Below are 20,887 nucleotides of genomic sequence, written 5' to 3' on the forward strand. Positions count from 1 at the left end.
GGAATGACAAACATTGATGAATAGATGCACAAAAAAACTGTCTAATAGAGATCAAATGCTTCAAGCTGGATAGTTGGAATTTAGAAGAATGAGGGGAGATCAAATTGAGATATTCATGACGATAAAAGGTGTGGATAAAATAGATGTGGAGTGGATGTTTCCTCTTGTGGGGCATCCTAGGACAAGAGGTCATAGTCTGAGGATAAGGGATAGCACATTTAAAACAGAATGGAAGGAAACTACTCTGCCCAAAGGGTTGTGAATCTGTGGAATTCACTACCCCAAAGTGTGGTGGATGCCGCAACAGTGAGTAAATTCAAGGAAGAGTTAGACAGATGTTTAATTGATAATGGGTTGAAGGGATACAGAGAGAAGGCAGGAAAATGGGGGTGAGGGGCATATCAGCCATGATTGAATGACAGTGCAGACTTGATGGGCCGAATGGCCTAATTCTGCTCCTATATCTGATGAACTTCTAAAACTTCCTTCTGTTTGCCATTTGTGAACAACCACATTCTCGTTTTGCAAACTGTCAAATTTTACCATCCAACTGCTGGATTTAAAACAGTGATTGACACTAAATTTTGTGGCAAATTCAGAATACAGCAGGCTATTATTCAACTACAGTATATCAATTTATAACATTGCCTCCCGTGGACACGTTTGTTGTAATCTATTCGAATGGTAAAAACCAAAAGAACTGAGGAAGGGTCACTTGACCCAAATCATTAACTCAGATTTCTCTTCGCTGATGTTGCCATACCTGCTGGGCTTTTCCAGCAATTTCTGTTTTTGTTACTGTTTGAATGGTATCTGAAACTACATCAAATTCTGCCTTCGCTACAAGGGTGTAAGTTGGGAGCTTGAATTTAGCTTGATATGATGCACTGCACAGATACTGGTGCTGACACAAATGGTCTCCAGCTGAACTGTAAAATTAAATGATTCCATTTGATTATATAATTCAGATTACCATGAAACTACTGGATTGTTTGAAAACTCTATTCAATTAGTTAATATCTTTTAGGGAAGGAAATCTACCACTCTCACTTGTTCTGACTTATATGTGAATCTGGACCAACAGCAATAAGATGAGGGGCATGGATAGGGTAAATAGACAAAGTCTTTTCCCTGGGGTAGGGGAGTCCAGAACTAGAGGGATTAAGTTTAGGGTTAGAGGGGGAAGATATATAAGGGACCAAAGGGACAACTTTTTCACACAGATGATGGACCATGTATGGATGAGCTGCCAGAGGAAGTGGTGGAGGCTGGTACAATTACAATACTTAAAAGGCATCTGGAGTGGTTTAGAGGGATATGGGCCGAGTGCTGGCAAATGGGACTAGATTAAATTAGAATATCTGGTTTGCATGGATAAGTTGGACCGAAGGGTGTGTTTCTGTGCTGTACATCTATATGACTCTACGACTGATTAGCAAATGCTCTCGGAAATGGCTCAACAAGCCATTTGGTCATATTCAAAATGACAGATCACTCATGTCTCTACAAGGAGGACTGAAGATGTACAATAAAGATGCTGACCTCACTAGCAAAGCTCACATCCAGTGAATGAAAGTGTCTCTGGACAACTAGTAGGAAATAAAAAAGGTAGATTTTTAAAAATCTCCCTCCTTCAGCCCAGTGATACACAAGCCATTTGTATCTTTCAGGGTTCCTCTTCAATCCTTCAACACTCGAGCTTGAAGTGTACAAATTCTACCCTGGACTGTACCTTAATACTCAGACTTTGGCCAATGTAAACACATTATGCTAGCAAATTATAACATATGCTTTCAAATAATCTTTGAGATAGAACATATCTGTCAACATAACTGATTCAGAAAGACAGCTCAAGAGTGAGAGAAGTTATTGAAATTCACTTTTATGGCAGTGTACAGATGTCATTATGTCCACCTCATCATTCTTCCAACAACTATAAAAATATTTTAAGTATAAACAAAATCCTTACTCACCTTTGAGCTCGTCTCTGGCGAAGAAGGCAGTCAGACAATCCTGCAAGGATACCACAGGACCCCAGAACCAACTAAGAACACAAAAAATAATAAACACAAAGATATTAAATTCAAAAAGCTTGCAACTGCTTCACTCCCATAGACAGAGCAGTTTTAAAATAATTTTAATTACATTTTTATTCCCTTCCTCTTCCAAAGTACAAAGTACAACACACACCTTTTAATGTATTCCATGACATATGCTATCCAACCTTGTGGAGTATATGCTTCACCACATGACCCTGCCTTCACTAAGGACATCTGGTGACTTGACGAATGCAGCTTGGCCAGGTCTTCTTTCCCTGGGATAGGCAGGGAGAGATCCTGAAAGGTCTCCAAGGTGGTGGATACCTGCAGGCAAAAGCAGAGATCGAAAAGATTAGAAATTTTAAATAAAGCAAAACGAATTTGGATTTTTAGTCTCCAAGAGAAATGCAAGGGTCACATTCCAATTATAGACCATACGTCAGTACTGACAACTCAAGGGAAGCAATCAACACGAACAAAAAAGAGTGGCAGAGGAGTGGGCATGGTGGTGAAGAATAGTGAGAGGCTATCAGAGAAATATGTGCAATACTAGTGCAAACAGGTAATGCTACTGGATAGCATTCGTAGTTCTACTAAGCCTTATAATTTAATTAGATTCTCATCACACCCCCACATATTGCATACACCATTTTGCAACCCTAATATCTCCATACATATACCTGGATTTTTTTAACAATACAAAAAGGTGCATCATAAACTAGGCATGATCTAACTGACAAAAATAATTCACTGATTTTTGTGATAAACGAAAGAATGACTCTGCTTAGCAATCAAATGGAAGTGGTGTCAGCAGTGATTAGCAATGCCAAGGGTGAATGACTTATACTGGTTTAGAAACAAGCAATTTCACTAGCTATGATTACATTGTATTTGCAAGAATTCAGCAGCAGATCGCTGTACATGGTAACTGTATACAACATGATTCAAGTCTCTTGCTTCCAATTTATAATATAGGCAGTCCACAGCTGTCCCTGGATCACCATTCAGATCTCAAGCCCAATTTCATGGTCATTGCTATACCAATACAATATCTCGAGTTCCACTTCAACCACCTGCCTATACTATGGGTGACCGCCATTGTTTAAATGTAAAGAATGGTTTAAACTAAGGGGCCTCCTGTGTCACGTTAGTTTCTCTACTTCTAGACGACGAGGCCTGGGTTTAAGTCCCATCTGTTTCACATGGGTGTCATAACAACTCTGAACAGATTGATTTAGAGAGAAAAAAGATTTAGCCCAGCAGAATCCAGATTATTTACCAATACAAGAATGACTCAATTGATAGAAAATATCTAAATCTGTCTGTCAGCTAAGTATTTAGATTTTAACGCCTCCTTGTCTGGTCAGGGTCAAGAATTGATTTGATAAAATAAATTCAGTTTATTTTGTTGAAATACCATTTCATATTGCGAGTCAGTGGGTTTTCTACTCTAACATCAATAGGATCGTGGTTTAGGCTGGTGTTCACTTTTTAGTACTCAGAAATTACTGATTCCTAATTATTCTATAATGGAGTGGGCCCAATCAGATGGCAAGCCAGGGGGCAGAGTGTCTCTGTGGTTAAGTGCAGAATTACTCTGGGAATGACCAATTTTGATTAGATAGTTCTGTTTTGAGATAGGTGGGCAGCAATTCTGACAATTAGAAGCGAGTTTACAAAGCTGAATAAAAATAAAATACATTGTGTTCCTATTGATATAACCTTGGGTCACCAAAGAACAAAACTGAAGAAGCAATGCCAAACGTGGGCGGCACGGTGGCACAGTGGTTAGCACTGCTGCCTCACAGCGCCAGAGACCCGGGTTCAATTCCTGCCTCAGGCGATGACTGTGTGGAGTTTGCACATTCTCCCCGTGTCTGTGTGGGTTTCCTCCGGGTGCTCCGGTTTCCTCCCACAGTCCAAAGATGTGCAGGTCAGGTGAATTGGCCATGCTAAATTGCCCGTAGTGTTAGGTAAGGGGTAGATGTAGGGGTATGGGTGGGTTGTGCTTCGGCGGGTCGGTGTGGACTTGTTGGGCCGAAGGGCCTGTTTCCACACTGTAAGTAATCTAATCTAATCAATGAAAATCACTGGTTGAGATCCCTGCATTAAGGTTGGGTACTCTAACAACATAGGCCATTCAGCACCTCATTGCTGGTTCACAGCTCATCAATATATCAACTCCATTTACACATCTTAGATTTCCGTTGGGCAAAGTTTCTCAGGGATATTGATCAACCAATCCATCTCAAGTGACTGTAGCAGGGAATGTTTGGAACAGGAAGACAATTCCAGATCTGCATTACTTAGCGAGTTTTGAGAAGGTTTGTAACTCAGGTTGGGGTTCTGGATGTAGGTTTGCTCGCTGAACTGGAAGGTTCATTTCCAGATGTTTTGTCACCCTACTAGATAACATCTTCAGTGGGCCTCAGGCGAAGCACTGCTGATAAGTCATGCTTTCTATTTATATGTTTGGGTTTCTTTGCATTGGTGTTGTCAATTCTTCTGGTGATGTCACTTCACCACATGAAATGACATCACCAACCCAAAGAAACTCAAACATATAAATAGAAAGCATGACTTATCAGCAGTGCTTCGCCTGAGGCCCACTGAAGATGTTACCTAGTAGGATGACAAAACATCTAGAAATGGACCTTCCAGCTCAGCGAGCAAAACTCCACCCAGAATCTGCGTTACCCTTTGCAAAAATGTCTTCTTGGTTCATTCAAACAGATGAACTAGAGTTTGAAGATTGTATTCTGGATTCCATTTTTGCAGGAATTACACTTTCTGTATCTACTCCATCAAAACCTTTAGTCTTTTAAAAGCAGCACAACTGGACTATCTTTCAACCATTTAAACTCAGTGATATACAAGTCAAGTTTATATAATGTTATTCAAATTGGCCTTTTAAAGCATTGGTAACATTCAATTGCACTGAAGCACCTCCAAGGTCAACTGTCTGAGAGGCAGTGTGCAAATGTAGAATGTGATACTCAAGATGGTATGCGAATATAGTTTGCTACAACTGAAAGGAAAGATGGTAAGGCCATGAGGGGTATACAGAAGTGAATCATTACAAAGCAACATAAAAAGCTATGGTTAGGAGACACTGGAGGAACTCAGATCTTTGCATTAAAACAGAAAGAGGCCAAATGAGATGAAAGCACCTTTTAGAAGTCAAAAGTTGAAAAGGACGTTATATCCACTGATCAGTATAAGATTTTCAGCAAATCAGGTTATTTTGCATTAAGACATAAGATGACCCACCAGACCTAGTGGTGAAAACACACCTCGTTACAGAACTTAAAGTGGATAACATTTGAAGAAAAAACTGAGAGTACATGAAGGAGAATCAGATTGGAAGATGGTAAGTACTATACATTAGCTCAATGGACTTCATAAAATAGTATTTTAAATATAGAAAGATAAACCTTCAACTGTAGCAAACAATGGACACACATACAACATGCCCATTTTACAGTCATTGACATGCAGGAGCATAACACTGCTCCCTTTTTAAAGGCAGACTGACATGGGATAGGTTAAAATCTGGCAACCTTATACTTATAACTGTCAGTAAAAAGCAATAAAAGAAAAAGGAGGAAAAGCCCATGAGCTATTTGTGGTTTGAGGTCTCTACAAGCTTTATATATTGTTAAATATAGGCCATATATTATATTGGAATTGCCACGAGTTGCACACTTACCCGATCACAGGTCAAACATTGCACCGAGCTTACAATCGTGCCATCAAAGACATCAGAAATAACACTTCTGTACTTCACCTGCTTTCTCTTTTTAAGAGGTGTGAAAGCGGTAACTAGAAATAAAAAAAAAAGGAATTCCATATTAAAACAATTTTATAAATTGTGCATTTTAATAAAAGCATCACTATCTTTACTCCAATTGCTTTGGTTGGATAACAGAAGAGAACAGTGGCAGAAAGGTTTCTCAGTTCATTGGAACTGCTTGGGATTAAATCAAGCAGTCAGATAGGAAGCAAGTCAGTCATGCGATGAGAGATTGACCAGTCACACTCCAGATCCACAGAATGAGCTTCCAGTGAAAAAAAACTGCCCTAATTTAGTAATTTTGCCCAGGATGCCAATGGGAATCAAAAAATTGCAGCAAGTGATGGTGGTGGGGTGCACCTCTGTTAACTACAAGCTAAAGCTGAGCAGAGTACAGTCCTCTCGTCTGCAACCAAAGCATGGAGCACTTGCGTGCTTAAGCAGGAAAGTGGTCCATTTGTAATGAGCATAAGGTTTCACAAAAAAAAAACACCCATAGTTACATTCTCCCCCAAAAGTAAACAGAACTTGTTTGTTGGTCACTATCTAAACATTCCTGGCAACAGCATTTACTTGTGGAATTTCATCCTCTTCCCCTTTCATCAAAACTGTTTGACACCACAGAATAATAATCAATGCTGCAGTTTTTATCTCTTTCATTTTACTTATTCTGAAATGTAGGCATTAAATCCAAACACATTCTGATTTTAGTATCAAAATGACAGATTACCTCTCTTCCTCTCCTAAAGATAAAAATGTCAAACTTAACAGTTCAAAAACGCTGACATTTCTCTTGTACATCCTCAAAATAGCCATTCTTCATTCATGAAGGAAGTGTCAACATCCAAACTGGCCATTTACTACACCAATCTACATCACTTGACCAATGATCAAAAGTTAAAGCGTCAACTGTGCTATACAGAACCACCTCACCAATGATCAACTTATCAATGCTAACTTTGCATTTTGCAATAACTAATCAGCTCCTGACCTTATTTCAGCTTTGGTCTAAACATGGCCAAAGCATGTACTTTCCAGAGGTTAGACTACTACCCTTGTCTTGAAGGAAGCATTTAACAAAGTTGGCATCAAGGAGCACAACAAAACTGGGAACAACAAGAATCAATGAAAAACTGATTGAAGTCATTCTCAAAGGAAAATGGTCACAGTTGTTGGATCCCAATCAGTTCCATCCCAAGACCATCACAGCAAGAGATTCTCATGGGAATCAGGAATGGATAATACATCTTGGTCTAGCCAAAGATGCCCACACATCCTGTGAGTGAACGAACGAACGTCTTAGGCTCAACATTTATCAGGTGAAAGTGAGAACTACAGATGCTGGAGATCAGAATCTAGATTGGAGTGGTGCTGGAAAAGCACAGCAGGTCAGGCAGCATCCAAGAAGCAGGAAAATCGACTGCCCTGATGAAGGGCTTTTGCCCGAAACGTCGATTTTCCTGCTCCTCGGATGCTGCCTGATCTGCTGTGCTTTTCCAGCACCACTCTGATCTAGATTTTGATCTCCAGCATCTGCAGTCCTCACTTTCACCTGGTTGATTTTATCCTTACTGCAAATCCTCTTGCAAGGATGCCTACCTTGAAGTTCTCCTCTCTCTACAAGAATCTCAGTGAGTCGCTCTCTCACTGCAACCCCCCGGTCATCTCCTCTGCCCTGAAACAGACTTGCTACCACACCTGAACATTTTTCAGCTGCTTTGTTGATCACATTCCATCTATCCATTCATCACAAGTAGAAGGGTTTATCAGAGATTGCACAGTACTCAGAAGAGCGCAGCTTAGAGGGAACATTGATGATAAATGGCAATAATATGTGCAACTCAGATGCCAGGCAAAGACCATCTTGAACAACAAAGAATGGAACCACCTCCCCTTGACAGTCAAGTGAGTTCCATATGAGGATAGGGTTCTGTAAGTCTGTACAGTTCAGTATGCTGTTGATTCCACACACTGGGAATAACATCTTTCCATGCAAACCTTCAAATGAGTGTGCACCTTTTCTGTGTGAGGAAACAAGCCCTCCCCACACTGAAGTGGATCGGGGTGGACTGCTGGACAGCCTTGCATTTGTTGCATCATTAGACGTAGAACTGTTTGGCCTTGAGGGACTGCGCATAGACACATCAGAGGCAACATCTAAAAAGGAATGAAAGCAAAAATTAGCTGTCTTGTAAAAATAAAGTAATTTTATTATACCTTGAGTACCCACAAACATGATTTATTCTTGATGAATGACGTGGGCATGACAGTAGAAGTATTTTGACCCAAACTTGGTTAGTACTGGCAGCAGTGCCTTCAAATACCAAGGCCCTCAGCCTCTGGAATTCCTTCCATAAATCTCTCCAGTCTCTATTCCCCTTTAAGACACTTCCCAAAACCTTCTTCTGACAAAGCCTTTGGTCATTTATCTCAACAATCCTTTACAGAGCTTGGTCAGATAACCAGTGAAGCACCTTCAGATATTTAACTACAAATCGTACTTGATAGAGACTTGAAGCTGTACCCATACACCTGCTTCCTTATTGTCCAAGGTAGCTCAAGTGTCTGTTCAGCTCAAGCGCTTAAAAGTGACGCACATATGAATATTTCAGGGTGACAGGTCTAAATCCAAAATTAAGTGTCCAAATTGTCAAGTTGGTGGATAAGTTGTGGAAGATTACTTCCACCAGTTGCTAGATAAATATTACAAGAATATAAGGCTACGCTTCGAACTAGAAACTTAAAAGAGGTATTAGATGGAACTTCTTTAGTGCCGAAGGCACTTGACGAGTTCAAATGGCTACTAAATCAAACAGAACTGTTTAGAGGGAATTTGATTAACATTTCAAGAAGATTAAAAAAAACAAAAGGTATGGTAATGAGGCAGGGATATGGATTAGGGTATCAATGCAACCAGGAAGAGCATGTTGGGGAAAATTGTTTCCTATGTTTATTTTAGAATTTCAAGAATGTCAAACAGAATCTTTCGCAGTCGTGAAGTCAACACTCAAGATGGGAGAGAAGTGAAGCATGACTTTCAGGACAATAACAATTGCTTGTTTATGAAGTGAAAGATTACTCAGGGGACAGCAGAAATCCAGGAAACTTAATGAGGCAGCATGTTATCTAAGTCTGCACTTAATATCATACAACAGGTTTAAAGATCAATACTCACAGGGCAACTTACAGGCAGCAAGAGTAAAGCTGCAGGCTGCCAATTGTACCCAACTGACAAGAAACTGTTAAACACCTCAAAAATGTAGGTGAAAGCAACCCAAATAAAAGAAAAGCAACAAGAAATTAAACATTGTCAAAGGTCTCATAATATTGCAATGCACATTCAGTTACAGGTATTGATGCAAGGCTTTTGACACAGCTTCTAGTACAGTAATTATTTAAATTGAGCAGGAGCCAAGTGTTAAATATTTGAAATTCACAACCAATCTTTTCTGGAGAAGGACTGAACTAAACTAAACTATACAGGCTCAGTTTATGTCATCAATAGTATATTGCTGTTACCTGCTCAACAGTAACACAAAAAGGAATAATATAACTCCATCCTCAGACATGTGTTACTGGATTAACAAAGTACTTCTAATGGGATTTTGACTCTACACCAGAAGATTGGCAGAGCAAGGCACACTCCATAAACTTCTACAAGGGAAGCTGCAAAATTAGAATAGGCAACACAAAATATTTCATCCAGACAGAGATTCAGACATGACCAGGAATTTAGTTCTCAATTAAAAGAAACTGACTATGATTTCCAAATAACAAACACCCTGTGTGGTATTGCTATCTTTTGCATAAAGCAGGAAACTCTAGCTAATGGTGCGCTCAAAGTTGGGGCTGAACTGGGGCAAGAGTGCAAAATATATCAAAAAACCAAATTCTTGCCTTACTAACCATTCAAAAATTCAGTTCAGCCCCAACTTTGAACACACCATTAGCTAGAATTTCCTGCTTGATGGAAAAGACAGCAATACCACACAGGATAATATACACCCACGAGTAAATGCTGGGATCCTTTCTGCATTTATTTCCTCAAGTTACTGTTTCCATCGGCACAAGAGTCCTACTTGGTCCAGCAGCAAGAATGTACAACAGAATCCTATGCCTAGAAGCTGTGTGATCTTCCTTCATTTAACTCCAACAGTAAACCAATGCATTATTTGTGATCCCAAAACAAAATTAGTCCAAGCGCTTTGTCTCCCTCTTGAGAAAACAAGAATCTAGCGTATCAAGAAAATAGGTACATTTGTGAATTTCCTAGAAGGCAGCTTTGGAGATTCTCATGAATACATTTCCCAACTTCTACATTCCCATTTGACACCCACCTCCCTCACAAAAAATGGACAAACCTATAAAGTTTATTTTGAGGAAGAACTCAAGTTCCACAACAACTTTCTACCACGCTAAATTCTGTACCATGGGGAACATTCATCAACAAGTATAATTAATTAAATCTTCAGTGAGGTGATTCATATTGGTAGAAAGAATGTGGAGACAACGTAAAATAAGGGTACTACGCTAAAGGAAATGCATGAGCAGAGAGACCTTGGTGTTTATGTGCACAACTTATGGAAAAGGTGACAGGACAGTAGAGAGTATGATTTTAAAAAAACCATATAGTATCCTAAGTGTAATTAAAATTGACCTAGAGTATAGCAACATGGAGCTTAGGCTGAATCTGCACAAGACGTTAGGGAGATCTCACAAGTACTCTGTACAGTCCTAGGCACCACACTTTAGGAAGATTGTGAATGCTTTGGAGGGGATGCAAAGAGATTTATAACAACGAAGTGTCTTATCCCTGGAACCAATTAAGAGGATCGATTGGAGAAGCTGGGTCTGTTCTCCTTGGAGAAAGGAAATGCTGAGAGGAGATTTGAATGAAGTTTTCAAAATCATGAAAAGACAGGACAGAGTAATCAGGGAGAAACTGCTCTTGCTTATAAATGGATCAAAACAGGAGGGCAGAGGGGCATGGATAAGGTAAATAGCCAAGGTCTTTTCATTGGGGTGTGGGAGTCCATACTAGAGGGCAAAGATTTAAAAAGTACCTAAGGGGCAACTTTTTCACACAGAGGATGATCCACGTATGGAATGAACTGCCAGAGGAAGTGGTGAAGACTGGTATAATTACAATATTTAAAAGGCACTTGGATGGGTATACAAATAAGAAAGGTTTATACTGGCAAATGGGACTAGATTTATTTAGGATACCTGGTCAGTGTGAATGTCTTGGACCAAAGAGTCTGCTTCCGTAATGTATGGCTATATAAAAAAAGAGAATGGAGTCACAGACTTAGTGAGGTCATTCTATCATGCATGAAGGCCACCAATAATGGACTGATTAAGGTCAGAAGTGCTGAAGAGGAGCTCAGCAATTGGAGGGTTTTAAGGCTGGAGAAAATTAGAGATGTGGATAGGATGACACGCTAATCTGCAAAGAAAAGAATTTTAAAATTCAATTGTGGCAAGACTGGGACTCAGTGCAGATCAACAAACACAAATGGGTCCACAGGCAGATTTTGAATGACTTCAGCATTTGAGGGTAGAACATGGGAGGCCAGCAAGGGATGTATCAGAACAGTCAAGTCACAAAGGTCTGGCTCAGGGTTTTGGCAGCAGACAAGCCAAGGCTGTTGACGCTATCAAGATGGAGAAAGATAGCATACACTTTCACACAAATGCATGATACGTTGCTCATCGCAGTGTCAAAGTCATATTTCATTGCAGGTTCAATCTTATTAAAAACACTCACCATTTGTTCACTATTGAGGAATGAACATTTAAAGCGTGGTAGTGGTTATTTAAGTTGTACAGATTCTGTGATTGAGAATATCTGCTGCCTTATTCTCATCTCAGACTTGTCTGTTCACCTTTCAAATTTTAACCACATATTGCTTACAAATTGCACTACTCTTGCCCCAAATAGAACATAGAACATAGAACAATACAGCACAGAACAGGCCCTTCGGCCCACGATGTTGTGCCAAACTTCTAACCTAGATTAAGCACCCATCCATGTACCCATCCAAATGCCAAATACTTCCCTGACAAAAAGAAAATCCTCTCGACGGCCTGACTCCACATTTGCAACAATTAAAGTTGATGATCCTCCTCATCACCAACTCTTCAAGAGGAAGAAATCTTTCCTCGTTCTTTATTAAAACTTCTGAAAATTTTATTAATTCGCATTTCAATCCTCTCCAATAGAAAAACAAAGTCTCAGTTTCCCAACAATCCCAGTATCTCAAGCTTCTCATGGTTGGTTTCCCATTTCATACATAATTTTGGTAATTCTGTATGGTCTGTAAACACAATGTGGTTATAAATGACATTTTTACAAAGAACAAGTAATACTTTGTGGCCTAAACCAAAAGGTTTCATATGCATTTACTTATTTTTAAGTAATTTTTATATTTCTGTTTATAAGAGCAATTGTAATTAGCTTTTGTTATGACTTTACCTGTCTATATACTCTCTTCTAGAATATTAGATATTTAAAACCCCAACCCCATTTGCACATTTTCACTACTTACTTTGGAAAGCATGCCCCTTTGTCTGGTTTTCACCTCAAAGTACCAGTACACTCAGTTGTCATAAACTGCATCCACCACCTGCCTGGTTATTCAAATTACCAGTGTGTCTTTCTCAAGCCTGCTATTGTCTTCCTTGCTATTTGTGACATTTCTTCTGTTAGTACATTAAGCACAATATATTTTAACAAGTAAAATGTTGCGTTATAAGTAAAAGGCTCAAATTGACCAGCCGGGCAGCCGGGAAGGAAAGCAGTGACCATATATATCAGCAAGGCGACTAAACCTGAGACTCCACTACTGTAGAGTCTCCCACCCGCCCTCCTCCTCTAACCTAGTTAATAAGGTAACGTTCATTCTAAACTTCCTCTATTGAATATAAGTTTGTTATTAATTTTATAGCAACTTGAACTAAGCTTTCTACTTTAGTACTGAGTGCGTGTTCAGATAAGTCAGGTATGGATGCTAGGGCTCTTCCTGCAGAATGTGGCAGGTGAGAGACATGGCTCACATCTCCGTTGGCTACATCTGTGGGAAGTGCACCCAACTCCAGCTCCTTGAAAACCGTGTTAGGGAATTGGAGCTGGAGCTGGATGAACTACGGATCATTCGGGAGGCTGACAAAGAAGGGAAGAGGTCAGAATAGAAAAGTACTCGTGGTAGGGGACTCGATAGTTAGGGGAATCGACAGGAGATTTTGTGGTCAGGATCGGGATTCCCGGAAGGCATGTTGCCTCCCTGGTGCCAGGGTCCAGGACGTCTCCGATCGGGTGTATAAGGTTCTAACAGGGGAGGGCGAACAGCCAGAAATCTTGTTACATATTGGCACTAATGATATAGCCAGGAAAAGGATTGAAGATATAAAAAGTGATTTCAGGGAGTTAGGATGGAAGCTGCAAAGCAGGACGAACAGAGTAGTGTTTTCTAGTTTACTACCTGTGCCACGAGATAGCGAGGCGAGGAACAGGGAGCGGGCACAGCTTAATACGTGGCTGCGCAGCTGGTGTAGGAGGGAGGGCTTCAGATATGTAGATAATTGGGATGCCTTCAGGGGAAGGTGGGACCTGTACAAGAAGGACGGGTTGCATCTGAACTGGAAGGGGACCAACGCCCTGGGAGGAAGGTTTGCTCGAGTAGTTCGAGAGGGTTTAAACTAGTATGGCGGGGGGGTGGGAACATAAGCTGTATACCGGAGGTGAGAGTTGATGCAGATGAGGCAATAGCAAGAGGTAGACCAGCTAGTGGGAAGGATTTTCCTGGCAAGGAACCAAGGTATCAGTTAAAGTGTGTTTGCTTTAACGCAAGGAGTATCAGGAATAAAAGTGACGGACTTAGAGCATGGATCAATACCTGGTGCTATGATGTTGTGGCCATAACAGAGACATGGGTTTCTCAGGGGCAGGAATGGTTGCTGGATGTTCCAGGGTTTAGAGCATTTAAAAAGAATAGGGAGGGGGGGAAAAAAAAAAGAGGAGGGGGTGTAGCACTACTTATCAGCGAGCATTATCACAGCTACAGAAGCTTCGATTGTCGAGAAAGGTCTGCCTACCGAGTCAGTATGGGTGGAAATTAGGAACAGCAAGGGAGCAGTCACCTTGTTAGGGGTTTACTACAGGTCCCCCAATAGCAGCAGGGAGATGGAAGAAAGCATAGGTCAGCAGATTTTGGAAAAGCGTGGACGTAGTAGGGTTGTTGTAATGGGTGACTTTAACTTTCCCAATATTGATTGGAACCTCCTTCGAGCAGAAGATTTGAATGGAGCTGTTTTTGTAAGGTGTGTTCAGGAGGGTTTCCTAACTCAGTACGTTGACAGGCCGACGAGGGAAGAGACCATTCTAGACTTAGTGCTCGGAAACGAGCCGGGGCAGGTATCAGATCTTGTGGTGGGAGAGCATTTTGGAGATAGTGACCACAACTGCCTCACATTCTACATAGCTATGGATAAGGAGAGGATTAGGCAAAATGGGAGGATATTTAATTGGGGAAGAGGAAACTATGATGCGATTAGACATGAGTTAGGAAGCATGGATTGGGAGCAATTGTTCCAAGGTAAAGGCACTATAGACATGTAACAACTGTTCCTTAAACAGTCTCCACAAGTGATGAATAAATATGTCCCTCTGAGACAGGCAAGAAGGGGTAAGATAAAGGAACCTTGGATGACGAGAGCGGTGGAGCTTCTCGTCAAAAGGAAGAAGGTAGCTTACATAAGGTGGAGGAAGCTAGGGTCAAGCTCAGCTCTACAGGATTACAGGCAGGCGAGGAAGGAGCTTAAAAATGGTCGGAGGAGAGCCAGGAGGGGGCACAAGAAAGGCTTGGCAGAATGGATGAGGAAGAACACAAAGGCATTTTACACTTATGTGAGGAATAAGAGAATGGTCAAAGAAAGAGTAGGGCCAATCAGGGATAGCATAGGGAATTTATGTGTGGAGTCTGAGGAGGTAGGGGAAGCCCTAAATGAGTTTTTTGTTTCTGTCTTTACGAAAGAAACGAACTTTATAGTGAATGAAACCTTTGAAGAGCAGGTGTGCATGCTGAAACGGATAGAGATAGAAGAAGCTGATGTGCTGAAAATTTTGTCAAACATTAAGATTGACAAGTTGCCAGGCCCGGACCAGATTTGTCCTCGGCTGTTTTGGGAAACGAGAAATGCAATTGCCTCGCCACTTGCGAAGATCTTTACATCCTTGCTCTCCACTGGAGTTGTACCTGAGGACTGGAGAGAGGCAAATGTAATGCCTCTCTTCAAGAAAGGAAATCCCCGGCATTTACAGACCAATAAGTCTCATGTCTGTCGCCTGCAAGGTGTTAGAAAGAATTCTGAGGGATAGCATTTATGACCATCTGGAAGAACATGGCTTGATTAAATGCAGTCAACACGCTTTGTGAGGGGCAGGTCATGCCTCACAAACCTTATTGAGTTCTTTGAGGATGTGACTAGAAAAGTTGATGAGGGTCGAGCTGTGGATGTGGTGTATATGGACTTCGGCAAGGCATTTGATAAGGTTCCCCATGGGAGGCTCATTCAGAAGGTCAGGAGGAATGGGATACAGGGGAACATAGCTGTCTGGATACAGAATTGGCTGGCCATCAGAAGACAGCGAGTGGTAGTAAAAGGAAAATATTCTGTCTGGAAGTCTGTGGTGATTGATGTTCCACAGGGCTCTGTCCTTGGGCCTCTATTGTTTGTAATTTTTATTAATGACTTGGATGAGGGGATTGAAGGATGGGTCAGCAAGTTTGCAGATGACACAAAGGTTGGAGGTGTCGTTGATAGTATGGCTGTTGTAGACTGCAGCGGGACATTGGCAGGATGCAGAGATGGGCTGAGAGGTGGCAGATGGAGTTCAACCTGGATAAATGCGAGGTGATGCAGTTTGGAAGGTCGAATTTGAAAGCTGAGTACAGGATTAAGGATAGGATTCTTGGCAGTGTGGAGGAACAGTGGGATCTTGGTGTGCAGGTACATAGATCCCTTAAAATGGCCACCCAAGTGGACAGGGTTGTTAAGAAAGCATATGGTGTTTTGGCTTTTATTAACAGGGGTATTGAGTTTAACAGTCATGAGATCTTGTTGCAGCTCTATAAAACTTTGGTTAGACCGCACTTGGAATCCTGCGTCCAGTTCTAGTCGCCTATTATAGGAAAGATGTGGATGCTTTGGAGAGGGTTCAGAGGAGGTTTACCAGGATGCTGTCTGAACTGGAGGGCTTATCTTATAAGGAGAGGTTGACTGAGCTCGGACTTTTTTCATTGGAAAAAAGGAGAAGAGGGGACCTAATAATGAGAGGCATAGATAGAGTCGATAGCCAGAGACTATTTCCCAGGGCAGAAATGACTAACACGAGGGGTCATGGTTTTAAGCTGGTTGGAGGAAAGTATAGAGGGGATGTCAGAGGCGGGTTCTTTACACAGAGAGTTGAGAGAGCATGGAATGCATTGCCAGCAGAAGTTTGGAGGCAGGGTCATTGGGGACATTTAAGAGACTCCTGGACATGCATATGGTCACAGAAATTTAAGGGTGCAGACATGAGGATCAGTGGTCGGCACAACATCGTGGGCTGAAGGGCCTTTTCTGTGCTGTACTGCTCTATGTTCTAAATATCCAATTTGAAAAGAAGTACTTGGATTGTTTTCTGGAAACAGCAGAACAGGATTAAATCCACACAATGTAAATAAGAATGCCTATTTACCTGGCAACCTACTTTGGATCTGCACTTTGACTGTCCCATCACAGTCTACTATTTGATCAGCACCTGTTAAAGTATCCATGTCTTTATCCAACTCATCTCTAGAATTGGGCCTATAAAGCTTATGCAGCAGATTTCGCTCCCGTTGCCATCCTTTAGCTGATGCACAATTCTTCATTTCTTCATGTACTAGCATCTCTGCTTCCATGCAGTCTTCTGCCGAGATCTTAGAGTTTGTCTCAGGGTCAGCCTTGTCACTGCCAGAACATGAATCACAAGACTGAAATTCATTGTCAGACAAGTTTTCTTCTTCCATTTGATCTTCCATAGTTGCAGATACAGCGCCCTCAATCTGCTCGACAATTTGTTCTTTCAATTCTTCGTGAAGTTGATCCATTAAGCAACGCAGAAATTCTTGGGCATCCTGAAAAAGAGTGAAATAAGAGTAGCTTAACAAAGCTAACATTTGGGGAGTCAGAACCACTGCTTAAGTTTACAAGATAGCAACTTGCAGTGGCTTTTGGCGTCCATTAAAAATTATGATTGAAGATCTGTAACATGAAAAGTTACACTCTCCCCTGAACGAGAGTATTTTCAGCATTTTGTCCATATTTTGAAGTTCCTACATTCACAAGAATTTACATCTGGACAGAAGTGACTGGTTCTATATTTTCCAAATACATAATTTAAAATGTTAACCTGTAATTGAATAAATTAAATTAGTCACTTTATGGTTCAATTACTTGCTTAAAAAAAAAACAAATTGCCCCAAAACCACCTTGATGATGACGACAGGGGAAAATTAAGCTCAGTGCCAGAGACTGTTTCATGTAGGAAGAGTAACAGGATGAGAATATTTATCTACTTGAACCTGATCCATCAATTAGATCAGTAGTGATCATCGAGATTATTACAGATCTTTCAGGCAATGGATTCAAGATCAGTGAGTACTTTGTTAAGATATTCTTGTTTCCGCTCGCTTGCTGTCTCAAGTGGCCTCTTTGACTTCCCAGCCCACCCTTCAGGTACTCAACCTCCAATAAACACCAGCATAAAATTCTTACAGAAGGCGGCACAGTGGCTCAGCGGTTAGCACTGCTGCCTCACAGTGCCAGGGACCCGGCATCAATTCCCAACTCGGGCGACTGTGTGGAATTTGAACATTCTCACATCTGCTAGGTTTCCACCGGGTGCTCAGGTTTCCTTCCACAATCCAAAGATGCGCAGGTTAGATAGATTGGGCAATTTAGCATGGCCATAGTGTTAAGTGCATTAGTTAGGGGCAAATGTTGGGAATAGGTCTGGATGGGTTACTTTGCAGAGGGTTGGTGTGGACTTGATGGACCAAACAGCATGTTTCCATACTGCAGGGAATCTAATCTAGTCAAAAAAAATCTAATCAAAGTCAATAATGAAATCCAAGCCTCATTACAGACAGCTTTTTTTCGAGAATATTCTTTCCACAGCACCCCCCCATAATAAAAATGACTTTATATCTACACAAGGTAAAAACAACGACTGCAGATACTGGAAACCAGATTCTGGATTAGTGGTGCTGGAAAAGAACAGCAATTCAGGCAGCATCCAAGGAGCTTCGAAATCGACATTTCGGGCAAAAGCCCTTCATCAGGAATAAAGGCAGTGAGCCTGAAGCATGGAGAGATAAGCTAGAGGAGGGTGGGGGTGGGGAGAAAGCAGCATTGAGTACAATGGGTGAGTGGGGGAGGAGATGAAGGTGATAGGTCAAGGAGGAGTGGGTGGAGTGGATAGGTGGAAAAGGAGATACGCAGGTAGGACAAGTCCGGACAAGTCATGGGGACAGTGCTGAGCTGGAAGTTTGGAACTAGGGTGAGGTGGGGGAAGGGGAAATGAGGAAGCTGTTGAAGTCCACATTGATGTCCTGGGGTTGAAGTGTTCCAAGGCGGAAGTTGAGGCGTTCTTCCTCCAGGTGTCTGGTGGTGAGGGAGCGGCAATGAAGGAGGCCCAGGACCTCCATGTCCTCGGCAGAGTGGGAGGGGGAGTTGAAATATTGGGCCACGGGGCGGTGTGGTTGATTGGTGCGGGTGTCCTGGAGATGTTCCCTAAAGCGCTCTGCTAGGAGGCGCCCAGTCTCCCCAATGTAGAGGAGACCGCATCGGGACTAACGGATACAATAAATGATATTAGTGGATGTGCAAGTAAAACTTTGATGGATGTGGAAGGCTCCTTTAGGCTCTTGGATAGAGATGAGGGAGGTGGTGTGGGCACAGGTTTTACAGTTCCTGCGATGGCAGGGGAAGGTGCCAGGATGGGAGGGTGGGTTGTTGGGGGACGTGGACCTGACCAGGTAGTCACGGAGGGAACGGTCTTTGCAGAAGGCGGAAAGGGGTGGGGAGGGAAATATATCCCTGGTGGTGGGGTCTGTTTGGAGGTGGCGGAAATGTCGAAGGAGGATTTGGTTTATGCGAAGGTTGCTAGGGTGGAAGGTGAGCCCCAGGGGCGTTCTGTCATTGTTACGGTTGGAGGGGTGGGGTCTGAGGGCGGAGGTGCAGGATGTGGACGAGATGCGTTGGATATCTACACAAGTCAGGTACTGCTATACATTGTTTGTTTGCCTTGGAATGGAATAGTGTAGAATAAAAAAGGCTTCAGATTGGTTCCACAGGTTGGCGCAACATCAAGAGCCGAAGGCTGCTCTTACTGCGCTGTAATCTTCTATGTCCTTCAGCACGTCAACTCCATTTTCCCCACTTTTGATCCAGACCTTGAAAACCATAACCTAATAAAAAGCTCCTGATCTGAGTTGCAAGAGCTCCAAATGTCTCAGCATCCACAGCCTTTTGTGATAAATGTTCAAGATTGCCACTGCTTTTTGTAGGAAGATGTCCTTTCTTATTTCCCCACTTAATGTGGGAGAATGCAGGAGAATGGCACAAGTTAACGATTCTCGTTTGAACAGCTAGTGCAGGCATGATGGGCTGAATAGCCCCATACCGCGCCAGAACAATTGTGAAAAAAAATTAAATTCTCGAGAACATCTTTGAACAAATGTCGAAATTGGGATCATTTCAGGTGACAAAGCAATGAACTGAAACTGGATCGAGCTGATCATTTGATCATCTGATTGAAACCAGCTAACATTACTCAGAATCGGAAATTTCTATCCTGATCTCTATGGCTCAGCTGCATGGAGGTTTATTTTTGCATTCAAATACATTACAAACATCATGGGTTCATAAATGAACATTGTTGAGAAGAAAATTTATAATCACAAAAAAAATTCAATGAAAATATTCCTCAGTGATAAAGTTCTCACCTGTTGAGAATACCCCCGAAACATTGGATTCACTGTTTTAATCCCCTGGAACAGGCTTGTAGGCACAACGTAGCTGGGACTGGAGAAACACAGTCATGTGAATGAAAAGAAATAACATTGCTTGATTTAAACCATACCTTGTACGCATATGCCCCAACAGTAATGACTGCTGAGCTCACATAAATACAGTTTTCCCATTATATACATTGATTGAAAAGGTAAAGATGACAGGAATAATGTTATTCCACATTAGTACTGATAGTTCCATGAATGACCTACTTGCTGAAGGACTCTTCACTGTAAGGCCTCAAGATTCAGTGTACCAGTCTCATCCTGGCAATCAGAAGTAAACGAAGGAGCAGTTTCCATCATTCAGAAACAAGCCATGAGCAAGACCCAGGGAGAAGGAACACACAAAACTCTTTTTCCACAAATGAAGGTATTAAAATATATTTGCTGGGATTGTTGGGCGTGAACTGTTATGTTAAACATAAATTTCAACAAATTTACATTAGTTTTTCACTTCACCCCAACAAAAATACAAGAATGATTACAGAAACCAGCTGATTCTGTGCCAACTTTGAACTCGTCATTAATGAAGCTAGAGAGCAAACACCACCATTTCCAAATAAATGGAGTGTTAAGACACAATAATAGGCCATAACCACTTTGAAACTGAATTTAATGCAATGTGATCATTGTTGATTTTTGGAGAATAGAAGCAGTTGCACATTTTGGATTTGGATGGATAAATGGTGGAAACAATATTTACAGGTGCTGCCAAAAACTTACTAGTGCTTATGTAGTTCTTCCAGGACTTACTGTCCTGATTTGCTCCAACCAGATAGCCCATCCCACATTACAGTTCATTCCCACTCATCTGGTTCCATCATTGGGGGTAATATTCAAACTCCTTTGAAACCATTTCTGCTTTATTATTTCTCTTGCTTCCTTCAAGACACTTAAAAAAGAAAAATAGCTCTCTCTAAACGTGCCTTTTCCAATATGTCCAGTGTCTTCCTCTT

General features: G+C 41.5%; 1 protein-coding gene across 2 annotated transcripts in view; it reads right to left on the minus strand.

Annotated features, from left to right (window-relative positions):
• Positions 1–20,887, minus strand: part of usp33 (ubiquitin specific peptidase 33) — a 101,442-nt gene that overhangs the window by 45,626 nt on the left and 34,929 nt on the right. For both annotated transcript variants that reach the window (XM_072574764.1, XM_072574765.1), the window contains exons 9-14: positions 19,863–19,941; positions 16,571–16,991; positions 7,849–7,989; positions 5,749–5,861; positions 2,191–2,363; positions 1,974–2,044 (exon numbers count right to left, since the gene is read on the minus strand). In XM_072574764.1, the coding sequence (XP_072430865.1) occupies positions 1,974–2,044; positions 2,191–2,363; positions 5,749–5,861; positions 7,849–7,989; positions 16,571–16,991; positions 19,863–19,941 (998 nt within the window). The remainder of the gene's footprint in view (positions 1–1,973; positions 2,045–2,190; positions 2,364–5,748; positions 5,862–7,848; positions 7,990–16,570; positions 16,992–19,862; positions 19,942–20,887) is intronic.

This window comes from Chiloscyllium punctatum, chromosome 7, assembly GCF_047496795.1.
Source record: "Chiloscyllium punctatum isolate Juve2018m chromosome 7, sChiPun1.3, whole genome shotgun sequence".
In the NCBI taxonomy this organism is placed as follows: domain Eukaryota; kingdom Metazoa; phylum Chordata; class Chondrichthyes; order Orectolobiformes; family Hemiscylliidae; genus Chiloscyllium; species Chiloscyllium punctatum.